The sequence below is a fragment of the Polypterus senegalus genome, chromosome 2 (assembly GCF_016835505.1).
Source record: "Polypterus senegalus isolate Bchr_013 chromosome 2, ASM1683550v1, whole genome shotgun sequence".
NCBI classification, from domain to species: Eukaryota; Metazoa; Chordata; class Cladistia; order Polypteriformes; family Polypteridae; genus Polypterus; species Polypterus senegalus.
This window is the reverse complement of record NC_053155.1, coordinates 298,622,306-298,640,920: the sequence shown is the minus strand read 5'-3', so window position 1 is coordinate 298,640,920 and position 18,615 is coordinate 298,622,306. Positions and strand designations below refer to the sequence as shown.

The 18,615-nt window shown below is 40.0% G+C and overlaps 1 protein-coding gene across 1 annotated transcript in view; it reads left to right on the top strand.

Moving 5' to 3' along the window:
* Positions 1–18,286, top strand: part of LOC120524022 (stomatin-like) — a 34,708-nt gene extending 16,422 nt beyond the window's left edge. Inside the window, exons 5-7 of the mRNA XM_039745824.1 lie at positions 5,359–5,562; positions 10,513–10,647; positions 17,764–18,286. Coding sequence (XP_039601758.1) covers positions 5,359–5,562; positions 10,513–10,647; positions 17,764–17,958 — 534 coding nt within the window. The 3' untranslated portion in view covers positions 17,959–18,286. The remainder of the gene's footprint in view (positions 1–5,358; positions 5,563–10,512; positions 10,648–17,763) is intronic.
* The last annotated feature ends 329 nt before the right edge of the window (positions 18,287–18,615 follow it).

Sequence of the window (18,615 nt, the reverse complement as noted above, 5' to 3'; positions counted from 1 at the left end):
GATTTCTCAGTTTTTTATTTTTAATAAATTTGCAAAAACTTCAAGTAAACTTTTTCACGTTGTCATTATGGGGTGTTGTGTGTAGAATTCTGAGGAAAAAATAAATTTAATCCATTTTGGAATAAGGCTGTAACATAACAAAATGTGGAAAAGTGATGCGCTGTGAATACTTTCCTGATGCACTGTATCTATCTATCTATCTATTTAGTGCATTTCCTATCTATCTATCTATCTATCTATCATCAGATTTGTTTCTCCTGAAAGGCCTGTACTTCAGAATACCTTAGCAAAAGCCAAGAACTGCTACACCTGTCGGGTTTTTGCATCACGCTGGCTACCTTTAAAGGTCTATGCAATCTAACCGAAGCCGAGGGCTAATGGCTACCCCTGACAGTACGTAACCTTAAATAGACACAGTTCATTTCTTTAACAATTATTGGTCATTACTAAATGTCAATAAACAAAAGGACAACTTCAACAAAGCAATACTCCAGCCATTTCAATCATTACTTATGTTTACTTGAAGAACTAGAAGGCAGGTGTAAAAGTTAGATTTGAAACCATATAACCTGAACGAGTCAAATCAGAGTCACACAGCAAGCTTCTTATTAGGTGCCAGTATCTTTGGCGGTTACAGTCTTTGTTTTCTTAAACCAAGTGTGATGTTTGGGAGCGGAGGGGCACACTGTAGGTGGCAAAGTCTGACCAAGATGCCTTAATAACAATAATAATGCATTTTATTTACACATCAGCTTTCCCATCCTCTTCTGCTTGTCAGTTATTTGTCCCTCTCTCCTCCTACTGCATCTTTTCAAATCCTTTTAATTTCTAGTGCCCCATGGACTGGGTGATTGTTAATTAAGTTATTTTTGAAACATGTTCATTTTAAAGTCCCACCCCTCCATTTCACATATTCTCATAAGCATACACACACTGGTCGCTTTAAGTTTAAAAATTCACATTCTAATTTAACAATTTTACACTCATTTCCCCAGAATTTCTGTTTATGTCTATTTTGCATACACCCGAGAATTTGATCTAATCCCAAATTTGACCTCATGAATATTAATGATCTGATAAGTTCTTTGTACCTTCCATGCTATTTTCGTTACAGAACATTTTGATTACGGAAAAGTTTATGAGCTCTAAAATATAGTTATAGTCTTCGTCACACAGTTTAAGAGTCACCATCTAAACAGTTCTAAAATAAAAACACACTAAAATAAAACACAAATGAAACAGAACGAGTTGTAGTTGGCATACTGTAAACAACAATGTTTCATTCTATAGCACATTTTCATATAAATAATGTAGCTTAAAGTGCTTCACAAGATATCAAAGAGAAAGTTACAAGAAAAGAAAACAACTAAGATTAAGAATATGTAACAAAGAAAAAAACAAATATATCTATAAGATCTTAAAAAACAGATCAAAATCAAGTAGAAGATTTAGTGTCCTTATATACAATAACATGATGTAAGTCTCTAAAGACGAGTCTGCTGATAAGGCTAGATGGCTGGGAGGACAGGAAATTAAAAAAAAAAAACAGTTAAGCTGGAGAAAACAAAAAACAAAATCTGCAGGGGTCCCAAGGCCAAAAGACCCCCCAGCCCCCTTTGGACATTCTGCCTAATGTTAATGTTCTTAAGTGAGTCCTCTTTGTTTCCAGCCTTCATCTGAGAGGATTCAATGAAGTTGGTCTCGTAGACAGCGGAGACACCCTCCTTCATGCCAGCATCACTGGTGGCTGCATGGTGCCTCCATCAGGTGGTGGTAGAGCAGAGCACTGCCACAGAAGAACCGAAAAAGACAGCAAGAGAAAAGCAGAGATTAGAAAAGATTGTAATTACCAGAAGTATATGATAGTTCAGTGCCTACATAGTTTATTGGGAGTACAGCTAAAATGTAGCTACAAAAAAAGCCAAATTAAAATAATCATTGTTTAGCAGTTTTTTTAAAATGTTCTCAGTAGTAGCCTGCTGTATCTCAATTGGTAAAGAATTCCAGATTTTAGGTACATAACAACAAAAGGCCGCCTCATCACTTCATTTAAGCTTTGCTCTCGGAATTATAAACAGATCCCCATTTGAAGATTTAAGGTTACGACTTAAGATTAGTGTAGGGGGACAGGCATTCCAAAATATAGGAAGGGACGAGATTACATAAGACTTTATCCACCATTACCAGTATTTTAAAGTCAATTCTAAATGACATGGGTATCCAATGTAGTGACGCTAAAGCTGGTGAGATGTGCTCAAATTTTCTTTTTCTAGTTAAGTTTCTGGCTGCTGAATTCTGCACTAGTAACCAAGTAATGTCTTTCTTAGGTATTCCTGTTAGGAGTGCATTACAGTAATCTAGTCAACTACAAACAAAAGCATGAAATCATTTTTCTTCATTTTGTAATGTTATAAGAGGTCTAATATTTACTATATTCCTTAAGTGAAAAAATGCAGTTCTAGTAATCTGGTTAATATGTGATTTAAAGTTTAGGTCAGAGTCAATAGTTGCCCCCTAAATTCTTTACCTTCACCTTGACTTTTAAGCCTAAGTGATCAAGTTTATTTCCAATTCCCTTGCTATTTCCATATTTGCCAATCACAAAGATTTTTGTTTTTTTCCCTTATATAGTTTGAGAAAGTTATTACTCATTCATTTGGAAATACTGCTAAGACATTGGATCAGAGAGTCAAGAGCCTCAGGGTCATCAGAAGCTACTGATAAATAAAGCTGTGTGTCGTCTGCATAGCTGGGGTAACTCACCTTGTGTTTTGAGATAATCTGACCTAACGGAAGTCTGTAGATTAGAAAAAGCATCGGACTCAGAATAGATCCTCATGATAACACCATATAAAATATCATAGGTCTCCGACGTATAATCACCACAACTAACAAAGAATTTTCTGCCTGTTAAATAAAACTGAAACTACTTTAAGACTCTTTCAGAGAAGCCCACCCATTGTCTAAGGAGACTTATAAGAATACGGTGGTCTGTGGTGTCAAATGCTACACTCAAGTCTAAGAGAACAAGAACAGATAAATGGCCTCTGCTGCATTAACCTGCAAATCATTTATTACCTTAACTACCGCAGTTTCTGTACTTCATTCTAAAACCTGAATGAAACTAGTCAAGAATAGAATGTTTAATCAAATAATCATTTAGCTGCTTATAAACTGTCCTTTCAGGAATTTTACTTAAGAAAGGCAGGCTAGAAATTGGTCTAAAGTTGTCAAAGACAGAGTTTAACAAATACAGTCTTTGGGCAGTCAGGGAAGACCCCCGTATCTAATGATGAGTTAACCAATTCAAGTACCCTGTCAATTACATCAGATTAACTTTTTTTCTAATATCATTTATTCTGTGTTAAAAAAAAAAAAATTAGCAAAAGCCTCACAAGTTTCACTAGTAGTTTTTAGGTCGTATACCACTGAGTGGGCTGTGTTTGAAGACAATCAATAGTTGAGAATAAAACTGAGCATTATCACTTATTATTTTAGAGAAATAGGACTGTCTTTCAAGGTGTACTGCATTGTTATATTCAGTTATTTTTGCCATCAATATTTCATAGTGGTCTATCAGTTCAGTTTTTCTTCATTTAAGCTCAGCATGTTCTCTTTAAATCAAACACTCTTTGGGTCTTCCAAGGTAGAATAGTGCTGGGGAATTTCTTATCAGCATTTTCAGGGGCCACTGTGTCAGCTGCAGCTCTCACCTTAGCTTTCAAATTTTCCACCTTAATGGTTACACTATCAGAATTATTAATGTTTATTAATATCCAGATTCTCATTAGTTTTAGTTTATCAGTATTTCTACATAAAATAATTTGCAAAAATGGTCCGATATATTGATATCCATGACCTACCACACATAAACTTGTAATCCTTTTGAAATCACTAAATCCAGTGTGTGTCCTCCCTTAAGTGTGGGTGGCTGATGTGTTGACTCTGATCAAAAGAGTGCAGTAAGTTTACATGAATTCTCTTGCTTTTGGGTCACATTGGTTATCCACATGAAGACTGCAATTGCCTACAATTAGGAACCTCTCGTAGTTAGTTTTTATTATAAATACTAAGTCTGAGAAATCCTCAAGAGCTTTATATTTTGAAGGTCTACAAGTGGCCAATACAAGAGACTGCAACACTCCTTGAATAATCACGGCAACATATTCGAAGCGCGCAAAAGTACCAAAATTGGCATCTTTAGTTTAATCAACTTGAGTCAATGCTTGCTAAACCACCACCTTTTTGGCCTTGGAGAACTGAATGAACAAAACTGTAATTCGGAGGTGCTGCTTCAATTAACACTACCGTGCCATCAGAGCTGAGCCACATTTCACTTAATGCACAAAGTCTATTTTCACATACTGTATATCGTTGATGTAAAAACTCTTGCTTGTTAAAGCTCTAATACTTACTAAAGGCAGATTTACGGTCTTGGAAGAGCAGAGCTGAATGGAAGTGTTATTGCAGTTGAAATGGTAATTAAGTTATTTATGCCGCTTTATGTGATTTTTATTTAATCTATGATCTGTTATTATACTTCTAATAAAGTGCACATCTATAGGTGAAATGATAATTAAGGTATTTACATGTATATTACTATGTTCAGGTTTTTTAGTTAGACTATGTTTCAGTGCTAATACAGTGCACATCTATAGGTGAACTTACTACAGAATGATCACATCCTAACACGGCATTATAAAAAACATTAGGACTAAAATTGTGTAGTCAAGACAGCCAGATTACCTTTGAGATATATTTTACTTGGGCACCGAATCTGTTTGGATGTAGGCCATCATGTCTGTAGAAAAGCGTCCTCTCCCTGAAAAGGTCCCAGTTGTCAACAAAGCTGATGTTTCACGTCTCGCCGAAGGTTCTTATCCATGTGTTTAGGGCCAGGAGTCAACTGTAGGTTTCATCTGATCTACAGAACAATGGGAACTGATACAACAATTCTCACAGCCAGGATCTTCTCCTTCATGGCCTGAATGAGGGATGTGAAGTCCGTCCTTAGGAATTTCAACTGTTAATACTGAACGTGGGTAACGACTTCATGGATTACAATCATCCCAATAGTCCTGCCCTTGTGCTTCTCAAGGACTGTTGGGACTCTTCTTTCTACACCTTTAACTCGTGCACCTGGAAAACTTGATACAAATGTTATATGGTCTGGTAAGCGTTAGTTCAGGTGCTGCACGATCGCATGGTTAGTTGCTATATAACATTAAAGTTGTTTGTCACAAGTAAGTAAGTAAAGCAATATTTGCATATTTTACCTCAAAGGCACCTCTCTTCACACTTGCTTTGCCAAGTTTTAGAGTTAAATCAAAGAAAATAATACATTTTTTATTATTCCAGATTCTCACCAAGGACTCAGTGACCATCTGTGTTGATGGAGTCGTTTACTACCGGGTGCAATCTGCTGTCTCATCAGTTGCTAATGTCTCAATGGCAGATTTGTCAACGCGCCTGCTGGCACAGACAACCCTAAGAAACGTCCTCGGCACAAAGAACCTCTCTGACATCTTGTCAGACAGAGAAGAAATCGCACACAACATGCAGGTAAGAAACGAACAGTAAGAGAGAGAAACCAGAAGTTGTACGTTGAGAAGTCAAGTACTCAACAGCTGTGATGCTGAAATGGCAGGGGTAAAATTCAGGGGTAGGGCGTATTCAAATATAGCTGTACTTGTCAATATCCAATTTATGAAGTATAACACAAATGCTATTTGGAATGTAACGTCACATTGGTTTCAGTTCTTTGGTTTAGGTCATTGCTAACAATTTTCTAGTCCTTACAAAGTCCCAAAATTAGATAAATCTACACTTAACAGGTTTTACTATTTTATTGGTTACTAGCTGATTACCCAGTGGCTTCGCTCAATGAGTGCAAGGGAAAAAATAAAATGTAGTATTTATAAAATAAGTTATTAAGTAGTAAAACATTTTGATAAAAGAATTTGAATGATATATAAGAAGTGTATAGATTATTAAACAGTACAACATTAACATTTAAGAAGTAAAGATACATTGAGTATTACTGCATTGGTTTCGGGTAAACTACCTGCCTGACAACCTTGCACAACGTGACTGTGATTTAAGAGAAAAATTATTCTGAGAAGTGTGGACGCTGCCCTTCCGTGCTTAACGGGCAGAAGGTCCAAATAATTCCCAAGTCTAATAGTTTACATGAAGAGGTTGGTACATATTCTTAGATGTAAACCTTCCATTTTCTTAAAAGAATTCATCACAAAAGCAACCTTGAATGTTACGGGGTTTTAGTGACCAGATCTCACCTTAAGGGACAATAAGTAGCCGTGCACCGCAATTTACCAAGAGAGTCACACTTTGATGGCGCCGACTACACTCATTCACAAAGATTTCCACTGTCCAAGGAGCCGACAGGGCACTTGAAGTGTCACAAACAGTGCGAGAAGAGCAGACGCTGCCCGAAACTGTGAAGCTGTCGACACGGCAGAGCAGCCTGACATTCCTGCCTCCGAGCGTCCACTTTGTTGTTACGACCCCTCGCCGCTGAAGACGGTCTTGTCTTCACATTGTTTATAGCTCGGCACAGTTAAGAAGTAGAAAGACACAAAGCTGGTTTCTTCATCTCTTCTACTATCAAGTACTGGCAATTAAAAAAAAGTTACAATGTGGCAGTTTCCGCGACAGTCACTTGGATGAATAAATAAAACTTCACTGTCAGAACGCGCCTGGCGGCGGACGGCTCAGCGCCGGAGTTCAGAGAGGAGGGCTGGGAGAGGGTGATGCAGGGCGCACTTCTATGGGATAGATCGGAGATCGGACTCACACAAATAATAACAATTCATAAACACGATATAAAAATGGCATCCACAAACAAAGTGATTAGTTCCTGTATTATAATATGTTCTGTGGTCCTACGTAATTTCTGTTTCGCATGGTCATACTCAATTTCCGTTTCAAACGCGAAAAGAATTTTACATATATAAATTCAACAAAGCAATAAACCGACACGAAGAAGCCACATGTGAACAATGTGAATGTATACCCAGTTTGGCAGCTTGAAGAACCACCACTACAGATATTTTTTTCTTGTGTAAACTTATCAGTCTCATCTCTTCTATTCCTTAAATTATGGTCCTCTCCACCTCATAACACTGCTTCAGTTCACTGATATTTGAGACTATCACTTACTCCACAGCTCTCTTAAGGCCTCACCACAGTTTCTCGATGGTCCGGTGTTTTGGACTTTGACTCCACCATTCCAAAACTTTAAAAACTTTCTTTTTTAGCCACTTAATTGTAGAAATGCTGATATGTGTTGAATTAATTTTATATAGCATGGCCTAGTTTTAGCTGTTGGTATAGAAAAACGTATTCTTAAAATTGGTAATCTGTACGTATTAGAAAGTATTATAAACACATGAGAAAAGTAAACTCTATATTTTAATAGGCATTAAGATATAAAAGTTAGGACTAAAAAGACTTATGCCTACATATTCCTTATTATTTTGTATGAGCTGGGAAACACCAGTTTTTCATAAGCCAAATGTCAGACATGCTAGAGAGCTGAAGGATAGGCCCCCTTGCTTAAATCATGGTAGCAAGCAAGAATAGTCCTTATCAAACAGATAAGACAGACAGAGCAGGGTCTGACACCCCCTCAACTAAGAATTATTGGTGGAATTCATTAGAGACGGGATTGGAGTAATGGAATGTTAGGAGTCAGATGAGGAAGAATAATGGCTTAAATGATAAGTGTAATAAAAGTAAAAGGTGCTTATGGCTGGACACTCATTCCCATCTTAAGTGACTCTATATGTATATGATACAATAAATCTTGATTCTGCTGCCTGTCCTGAGACTCCGAGTGCTTTGTTTGGGGCTGCGGGCACCCCTGCCATGATTCTTTGCCTGTCTGCCACTCACTCTGGTCCTGATTCCTGGCGCACCTAATCAGTCTAGATTAATGCGGAATTAAAGATCGGGTTTAATTAACAACAAGACTCGACGTCTAATTAAGCAACTAGTTGGAGTTTGAGGCCCTGACTTAGTTGGTCTCACTGTTGGCTCACTCACTTCACATTTCATTTCTGTTTGGGTGCAACTTAAGGAAAGAAATTAAGCAATTAAGAGGAATGATGAAGAATTTCAGGGGAAGAAATCTTAAAAACACAAGTCAATTAAAATTAATTCAAAAGTAGTTAATTAGCAGCAAAAACAGGTCACTAATTAAGTGAAGGGTTAGAATGGAAACAGTGACTGTGGTCCTCCAGGACCGGAGTTGAGGAACCTTGGTCTATAGCACACTCCTAAAATAAGGCCTCTTTCCCTACTGCTTTCCAGGCAGATCCAGATGTCCTTACTAAGATGTGATTCATCATCCAACTGAAGAAGACTTGTATTTAAATTATTTAAAATAAACAGCAACCCCCATTTTCTCTTCTGTCTGTCCTTCATAAAAAATGTTGCATAGGATCACAGAATGAATCAGAGTTATTTTAGTGTAAAGTCCACAACACCACATCTTTTCTACCAATACACTATACCCTGTACATAGGACAATAACCACTCTGTAAATCTAGGGATACTTCAGGAAAAAGCAAAAGAAGAAAACTGATGGAAATATGAGGTGAGGCACAAAAATAACTGGACTGGGATTTGGGCTTTCCTGGAAAACCGTCTGGAGGTCAGCGAAACGTGAACCATAAAACTATCTCATCACCTCCTACACGCCCTCCCTAACCGCCAGCCAACTAGGTATATCTGTGAATAGCCCAGTCAGTATTTGCACAACAATCGCTACACGAGTTGCCGCTATAATGTCGGGTGAAAAAATCGAACAGCAAATCAACATCAAATTTCTCACGAAATTGAACAAAACGGCCACAGAAACGTATGAAATGATAAAAACAGTGTACGTCATAACAGCTTGTCTCGCACACAAGTTTTTGAGTGGCACAAGCGTTTCAAGAAAGGACAAGAGAATGTGGTGCTTCACCAAGACAATGCTCCTGCACACAATGCTTTTTCCATAAAGCAGTCTTTGACAGACAAAAACATTCCTGTCCTCGATCATCCTCGCTATTCGCCCAATTTAGCCCCCTGTGATTTTTACTTGGGCGGTACGGTGGCACAGTGGGTAGCGCTGCTGCCTTGCAGTTAGGAGACCCAGGTTCGCTTCCCGGGTCCTCCCTGTGTGGAGTCTGCATGTTCTCCCCGTGTCTGCATGGGTTTCCTCCCACAGTCCAGACATGCAGGTTAGGTGCATTGGCGATCCGAAATTGTCCCTAGTGTGTGCTTGGTGTGTGTGTGTGTGTGTCCTGCGGTGGGCTGGCACCCTGCCTGGGGTTTGTTTCCTGCCTTGCGCCCTGTGTTGGCTGGGATTGGCTCCAGCAGACCCCCGTGACCCTGTAGTTAGGATATAGCGGGTTGGATAATGGATGGATGGATGATTTTTACTTGTTCACGAAGAACCTCAAGCAAGAAGACTTCCAGCCCTGTTTTAGTTAATGGAAGATACGCATGGAGTGGTGTTGAGATCGGGAGAGGGAGTATATAGAAGGTGACAATATTTAGAATGCTGGAATTCATCAATAAATATACTTTTTTAACAATCCAGTTATTTTTGTCTGTCACTTCGTATTATAATTTAATAATAATATTTTTTAAAGCATATATAAATAACTAGACACGGTTTATATATGAAATAGTGTTAAGTGTGTTATTAAATATTCAGTAAGTGAAAAGAAACTAAATGTATTGGGGAGGTATTGTGGCACATGGTGGTGCAGAGTTCCCTAAGCTCCAATCTTGGCCCAGTTAACGCCTGGGCTCATTTCTTTGTTCGTGCTGTGCCTCCAGCATCCCCCTCAGTCAGGTCCGTATTTAACGCAAAGTGGTGAAAAAATGAATTTTAGCCAATCGAGTCAAAGGAAACCTCTGTCAGCTGATTGTGATTTTAGGGATATCTCTTGGTGTTGGGCCTGTTTCATGTGTGCCCTTCTACATTCTTTCATAAAAGCTCTCCTTTCTTGGCGAGTTTTGTTTTTTTGTTTGTGATTTTGGGTCACAGAACCAGTGTATCCAGGGCTGTCGCCTGCTCCTGATGGACTCCCCACTGAACTGCCAAGATACAAACTCTGATCCACGTATCGCATGGAGTGTAAAAAAAACAACTGTCTTACTACCTACTCGAACCAAATGAGATCTCCACTGGCTTAAGCGTCTCATGAAGCTGCTGCTTATAAGGGCGTTTCTTCTTTGAAGCTGGCAACTTCTTTTGGACCCCACTACATCTGCACTTGTTTCCCAAAGCCCTTTGATGTTTCACCATGCTATGTTAATGCTTTACTGAGTGATGTTGAATTTAACCAGCCCAGATCGGTTCCAGTTTGCACCCAAAGTTGCTGGGATGGGCAGTGAACTGAATTGAGTGTGTTCAAAAAGACTGGATAGTTGGATGGAAAACAAAACTTTTGAGATACCTGCAATAACACGAGACGTCTTTATTTTTTTCCGTTTCAGGTGACCCTTGATGAAGCAACTGACAACTGGGGAATTAAAGTTGAACGTGTGGAAATTAAGGATGTCAAACTGCCCGTTCAAATGCAGAGGGCAATGGCTGCAGAGGCAGAAGCTGCCAGAGAAGCGAAAGCCAAGGTAAGTTTACTTTGTTGTTGTTACTTTTGTAACCAGTAGGTGGTGTTGCAGCATCCCAATCCCCAGAAACAACTTCACAGACACAAATCCTGGGTGCAAATACAAGGTTTATTAACAATAATTGACTTTACAAAGACGTCTTAATAAACACAAACACACGTCCAGTCCCTCCTGATATTCCTCCACTGCTCTTAGGCAAGCTTTGTCCTCTTCCACCCTGTTGTATCCAGACAAAAAAACTCTTTACCCACGGGTTTTGCCCAAACGTTTTTCTTCCTTCTATTCTTTCTGTGTTTTCCCCACAAACCCCCAGTTCACCACACTCCCTGATTCCCATCCTGCCCCTTGTCTTTTATGAAATCAACTATGTCCAAAACTCTTAAAGAAACACAGGGTTCAATTCTGGACATAACACACCCGACTCCAACTTGCCAGGATGAGGCTGTGTGGCTTCTTTTTTCTTGGACCCAGGAACACTTGCGGTGCTAAGGCATAACCTGGTGGAAACACTTTCAGGTCAACTGGAAGCCCCACAAAGTAGGGATCAATAATCCCAGTGGCCCCCACAGAACACAACTGGGCTGCCCTACGGGGCAACAGGCCCCAGTATACCCTGAGGATGTCTGTTTTGGAATCTTAACCCAGGGATGTTGCCATCTAGCATATGGGGGGAGCCCGTAGTCCTGACAGATTATCTTCCTCGGCCCTTCCGTCACACTGGTCTCCTGGACAGGTAGGAGACAATGGTCCATCCCTGCCAAATGCCAGCCTATTCACTCTGAGGTTGCCACCTCTTGCCAACCTCCTGGCAAAAGCAGGGATCAGTCTGCCAATCTGTATTGTGGCCTCCTGGCCAGGTCAGGATGCCAGCCCATGCCTGCCGTCCATTACAGTATATAATGCGAATTTGACTAACCAACTAACTCAGTGCCTCACTCATCAACCAACGCACTGTTTCTCATTTAGTTAAAAAGCTGAAATTTGGCTTGATGATACATCGAAGCAGTGGGCATCCACTAAGAATGGACATTTCGATATGTTAAAATTTCAGGGTAAACCATTCCCCAATAGAAAAATGAATTACCCCAAAATCTCCAAACTCTTTGACTGATTAGATTGAAAGTTGTTCCAGTTATAGAAAAAAGAAAATTAGCTAACACGTGTTTTTTTATTTGTCAGTTTTTGTTGATAATAATACTGTAGTGAGTAGGAGCTAAGTGCCAAGGCTGTCATTTCACCGAAAATTGGGTCTGCCACTTTATGCAAATGAAGACCACTACCAGAAACTAAATGAGGGGATGAAAGTTCAGCAAAGCTCAAAGAAGTCATGCTTAGCAATTTGTGTTATTGGGTACGCTGCTTTTTACCCCTTACAATGTTGTATGAAATACATACAATTTTGAAGAAGGTTGCGGGTACGTTTTCATGCTTGAATTGTCGGGCACGCTTATATACTTATACTTTGAAGAACAGGGTAGGGGACAGACAGCCCTTTGCTGTAAAATGCTTGCAATATTGTGGAGAACTGGGGTATCCCTTGAAGAAAATTGGGTACTACACACTGGTGTAGTGACGTTACAGTGTACCGGCCTACTGCACAGTTCAGACAGAACGTAAATAAGGTGGACATTGTACACAGTTCACCATATCGTTTCTTTTCGCCTATTCCTTTCTCGACAATGCTTAAAATGTTCAGTTCATTGCATGCACCATGCGAATCTGCAACCTGTAAACATCAGTGCTAAATGTAATCTCTCTGTTATAAAAAGAAATCTTGGGGAGGCAGACTAGAGAGACGAAACGTGATCTTCTCAGAAGACAATTTGAAGTCCCACAAGAGACATTTTAACTTGCTCCCAGCTCTTAAAACAATGACAAGCGACAAGCAAAACACGCAACTCGCAGCAGATAACCCGACCACTTCTCCTTGCGTGCGTTCAGCCACCCTAACCCCCTGTCTTCACAACGCGAGCAGCAGAGACACGAAGTGGCAAAAAGGACAGCGGCTGTACCGGGTTTAAAATGATCGACGGGACGCGCGACAGCAGCAGCCCCCTCCTTCACAATGCGAGCAGCATTATATGTCCTGCAAGAAAGAGATTTAACCACACCCGGGGCTGGAAATAAAGGACAAGTATTGTTTTTACAACGTCACGTGAGACAACACAGTGAGCCATAATTTAAAACAAGTCCACGAACATCTAGCCTAGCAGTTGTTGGATTACTTTTGGCAGACATGCATCATGTGCTCCCAGCTCCTAAAAACACGACATGTGACAAGCAGAACAGGCAGCTCGCCAGCAGCAGAAAGACAGCAGATGATCCGACGGCATCTCCTTAGCGTGCATTCAGCTGCCTCCCGTTCACAACGCGAGCAGCATTATACATCCTGCAAGAAAGAGATGTAACCACACCCGGGGCCAGAAATAAAGGACAAGTATTGTTTTTACAAAAGTTTTAAAGTAAAAGTGAAAATAATGCATATGTAACAATTCCCATGAAAATAACAATCTCTTTAAATTGTATATCCGGTAAACCAAACACGGGGGTGGGCGAGCGAAGCGAGCAGGGGGCAGAGCCCCCTAGTTATAAGTTAAAGTAAACCCCAATTCAGTGTACAGTATATTGCTTTTGATACAAACCTTCCAAAACATTGCAGTTGTTCAAGATTACAGATCAAAGCGTTACATTCAGATCTGATTGAAAGAAGCATATTAACAGAATGTGCTAGAGAGTGAAATTACATACCGTATCTGTGATTGGGAAGCCACCCTATAGAAGACGTCACGTCAATTGCTGGACTCTGTCACTTATTCATTCACTCACTCACTCACACACACACACCCACAGGGCCAGTCTGAAACAGATAATGAACCAAAAATGTAACATTTTTGTGTGAAGTGGGAAGGGAGCAGGAGTACCCTGAGGGAAGCTTTTGAAGACACGGGGAGAACATTAAACTCCATGAGGACAACAATCTGACACAGGATTCAAATACTGGATCCATTAAAGAGTTGCACTAGTCACTGTGCCACCCACATTTAAAATCAGCTTAGGTGAAATGCAAAAGATGATTCAATGAAGTAGATTTTAAATATAGAACTACAGATATATACTGTACATCTACAGATCTTTTTCTGGGGTTCGCAGTTTCCTTATGCCAGCTTGGAATTAATCAGGCCACAGCAAGCATGACACAACAGAGGAGTATGAAAAGAGAAATTTATACAATTAACAGCAGTACGAGCATGAAATCGGCTACTGCCAAAATAATGTAAATGTGTATTTAAAAAAAGAAGTTTGTATTTCTGAATTTGTGCATCATAGTTAGTGCGTTTCACTTTTTGGAACTTTGTGGTCACAGCTTATTAATTACTATTCATGGGGTGACAATCTCTGCCATCTTCTAGATATTTTTTAGATGAGTTATGTCTTCTATATATAAAGTTGCTGGCCGATCCACACAGCTTCGCCTGCATAATAGTGAAACAGGACAAACTTTAAAAATCAATAAACAAAAAGTATCACTAGTTAAGTTGGGGCAAATTACGCTCCAAAAAACCGAGGTAGACCGGCTCCCCACTCATAACGTCACGCTTCTCCCTCCCCTCGGCCCACATCCTCTCTCTCGGATTAGCACGACTATATCACTCCTGCAAGCGAACTATGATTCTTAGCTCAATGACAGAAGTCACAAAATCAACCGGAATGTTTAAGCAAATTCTAGAAAAAAAACCTGATCTAAATCTGTTAAGTATTTCTCTCATGAAAAGCGAACAGACATACAGACAGATAGATGTTGGATTTTATCTTTATAGAGATTTACATGTGTTAACATTTATATTTGCCAGACACCTTTACGTACAAATTCATCATACAAGCGAGACAATTGCAAATTTCTTTTAAAAAGGGAGTGACCCACTGGGGGTTACACAGTGAGGAATTGGCAGGGATTGAACTGGCAGTGTTGCCCTTTGCTGCCCGCTTTTCACTAAGCCTTGGTGGCTGCAGATTTTTGTTTCATCTAATTTCACAATCGGTGAGTCATCTTTACCTTCAAGTCAAATTATTTAGTTAGCTGATCTTTCTTCTTATCTTATTTCGCATTCAGTAAAGTGCACTAATAAGAGATTTACATTTCAGAATTGTGTGCCATAACTTTAAATGTTCAACCCTGTTTTTTATGTTCTTTGTAATTGATATTTTTGTGGAGTTTACTCTCTTAATTATGTCAATATATTGACAATTAATGATGAACAGAGCAGATGTGGGTACAAATGATACTAAATGCTATAGGGCAGCAGCTATTTCTGTGCTATCCATTGTGAAAAGATCAGACTTAAAAAGGTTTGTGCCAGCCACCCGTATATTATCCCTGGCTTCAATGGGATTGTTTTGTAGAGAGATGTGTCTCTGTTGGAGTCCAGACATGAACTGAGGAAGGTTTGGAAAGATGGTGGTTTGAAATGAGTAGACTGGAAGTGATGTAGGGAAGCTGGAAGTGACCTTCTTCTGATGTCAGTCTAGGCCATAGAACCGGAAGTGACTTCATCCTAGGTGCCGGGACCGAAAATGACGTCGTCCTGGTCGCCGGGACCGGAAGTGACGTCATCCTAGGTGCCAGGACTAGAAATGACGTTGTCCTATCCACCGGGGACAAGAAGTGCCATCATCCTAGACGCTGAAACCAGAACTGGCATCTTCAATGCTTAGTCAGAGAGGTTTTCCTGCAGCTGGTCTGTAGAGGTAACAGGAGAAGGTTTAGTACACCCCACGCCCCCTGGCCTGGCGTGGAATTACCTTCGCTTGGTCCATACAATGTCCTTTTACTCGCACGTGCGTGACACCATTAGTGTAGTTCTTAGCAAATAATGGTTTAAATAACCTGAGCAGTGGTGGCTCTGAGGCTAAGGATCTGCGCTGGTATCCCGAAGGTTGCCGGAACGAATCTCTGTCACTGCCAAAAGAGATCCTACTCTGACGGGCCCTTGAGCAAGACCCTTAACCTGCGATTGCTCTAGGGGTGCTGTACAATGGCTGACCCTGCACTCTGACCCCAAGGGGTATGCGAAAACTAACAAATTCCTAATACAAGAAATTGTATAAGACGAAATAAAGAACAAATATATATACAGTGATACCACGGTATACGTCTGCTTTGGAATAAGTCCAACTTGGTATACGTCCTGTTTAGAGGCGAAATATTTTGCTTGGTATACGACCTTTGTTTGGAATACGACTCGTGTGCTAGACCAACACGTGTGGTATACCAGGCGCGCGCCTTCAAAAAAAAAAGTTTTAACCTGTACAGTAATCCCTCACTATATCGCGCTTCGACTTTCGCAGCTTCACTCTATCGTGGATTTTATATGAAAGCATAATTAAATATATAACGCGGATTTTTCGCTGCGTCGCGGGTTCTGCGGACAATGTGTCTTTTTACTTCCTGTACATGCTTCCTCAGTTGGTTTGCCCAGTTGATTTCATACAAGGGACGCTATTGGCGGATGACTGAGAAGCTAACCAATCAGAGCACGCAGTTAAGTTCTCCTGACTGAGAAGCTAACCAATCAGAGCACGCAGTTAAGTTCCTGCTTGCTGAATGCAGTGTTAACCAGGAAGTCTCGTCTCGCTCATTCAGCATCAACGTGTTTCGCTGTGTAAAGAGTTGTGCTCTTTTGTGTTTATCTTTGTGCATAGTCAAGCCCTTCATTATGGCTCCAAAATGATCTGCTACCGCTTCAGGGGCCGTGCCCAAGCGCAAAAGGAAGATGTTAATGATTGCCGAAAAGGTAAACGTTTTGGATTTGTTGAAGGCTACGATTCTTTTATTTAAAAAGTAGGAAAGGAATATAAGATCTACGGCCGCAGTGTCCTTTTAACCAGGGTGCAAAATGAGTTGTAAGTGGATGTAATAAGGCAGTAGTCTGGATGGAATCAATCTGCTTTAGGGATTTAGATTGAAGACTGCCAGAAGAAGAACAACGGTGGTGCTACACAATCGCCTGAAGTGGCTCCTTTGGAAGAGCTGTAACGCTCTCCTTTGTTGTGCAGTAAAATTAAACTCATTGTTATCGGACAAGTCTTTATCATTTATTTCATCTAATTGCTTTTGTATTTATGTATTTTAGTATTAAGCAGTGTTTAAATTATTTTATACAACCCCATCAATGTATAATATGCCAATAACAATAGGATTTTTTTTTTCATGGCAACGAATTAATCATTTTCCCATTATTTCTTATGGGAAAAATTTGTTTGGTATAAGTCCAAGAATCTGGAACGGATTAAGGACATATACCAAGGTACCACTGTATATATATTAAAGCACATGTTAAAAAGAATGAATTCTTCCACCTACAAGACATATAAATGCTTATCTCATCCAGCAATCATTTACAGTAGCCATTTGTAGTCATGTACAATAACTTGTGCTTTCTGGAGTAACACAAGAAAAGACAGAAACCAATTAAAAAGAAGAAACTGTTTGGCAATAAAACCTAAAGAGACATTTGTGCCTCAGGAATGAATTTGAAAACCAATTTACTAAGCCATGCAATGGCGCATAGAGCTGTGCACAACACCTTTTGAAAATGTCATTTTATTTCAAAAGTGAAGGGACGAAAGCCATTCATTCAGAATGAGTACAGTTACACCCAAGTGAGCTTCCTGTCTGGGTTTTATGCATCTTGTTGTAGGACTGACATCCCATTCAGATTAGTTGCCAGCGCTCACTCATTTCTACTACCTTTCTGTAGTACCGTCCTCGAAAAGAAAGTTCTGCAATCAAAAAGTCAGTCAGTCATTATCCAACCCGTTATATCCCAATACAGGGTCTCGGAGGGTCTGCAGGAGCCAATGCCAGCCAACACAGGGCGCAAGGCAGGAACAAATCCCCGGGCAGGGTGTCAGCCCACCGCAGGGCACACACACACACACCCGCAAACAAATAAGCATTACATTAATAGATGTGCATTATTGCTCATTACATTTTGTATAAATTCATTTTGCAAATGTAACTCTGCCATTCTCTCGTGAAGATCATTCCCAGCACAACGTTGCACCCAGATCTGAAGGGTGAGAGTTTTCACTAATTGTTCTGTGCTTCTCGTTTAGGTTATCGCTGCTGAGGGGGAGATGAATGCCTCGCGACACCTTAAAGAAGCGTCCTTAGTCATTGCAGAGTCTCCTTCAGCTCTCCAGCTGCGCTACCTTCAGACTTTAACCACCATTGCAAGCGAGAAAAATTCAACCATTGTTTTCCCCCTGCCAATTGATGTTCTACAATCTTTCATGCCTGGGAAGAAATAACTGAGAGAGAGATCTGTGGAAAAAGTGAAGTGATGAATTTGGATAATTTTAATATTGTATTGAAAATAGTTGAGAAACTTCAGTTTTTGATGACAATGTGAATATTGCTATAGCTGAGAGAGGTATGAACTATAAAGTCTGAACTCATTCTGTGTTTTGCACACATACTGTAAAGGCCTTATGGTGACACGTTGAACATGCCCTTCCTAAAGTGGTTAGACTTATTCAGATTTTTCACAAAACTATTTTTGGAAGCAACTGCATGTCTATTCACTTGTGGTTTCTACATTTGTATTTTTCTTTTACATGACAGCATCCATTTTGTAAATTTTGCTGCAGCACTTAATTCATAAATGATGAGGTGTTAGAGCTCATAGTAACTGAGGGGAATAAAGGAGAGACAATAATGCCAGTTTGGGCATTAGAGAGCAGTGCTGTTAAAATGAAATTATGCAATCAGCCTAACAAATATATATGAAATTACAGTACAGAAATATGGTAAAGGGTGGCACATAAAAAACCGAACCATCTCCGACCGGCTGGCTCGAGCTGTTATACAGGCGGAAGCCGTTGCGATATGAATAGAGCGACATGTCACACTTCTCGCGAGTCACTTTCTCGAATTCACAATGTTGTCTCAGATGAAGAAACTGTCAC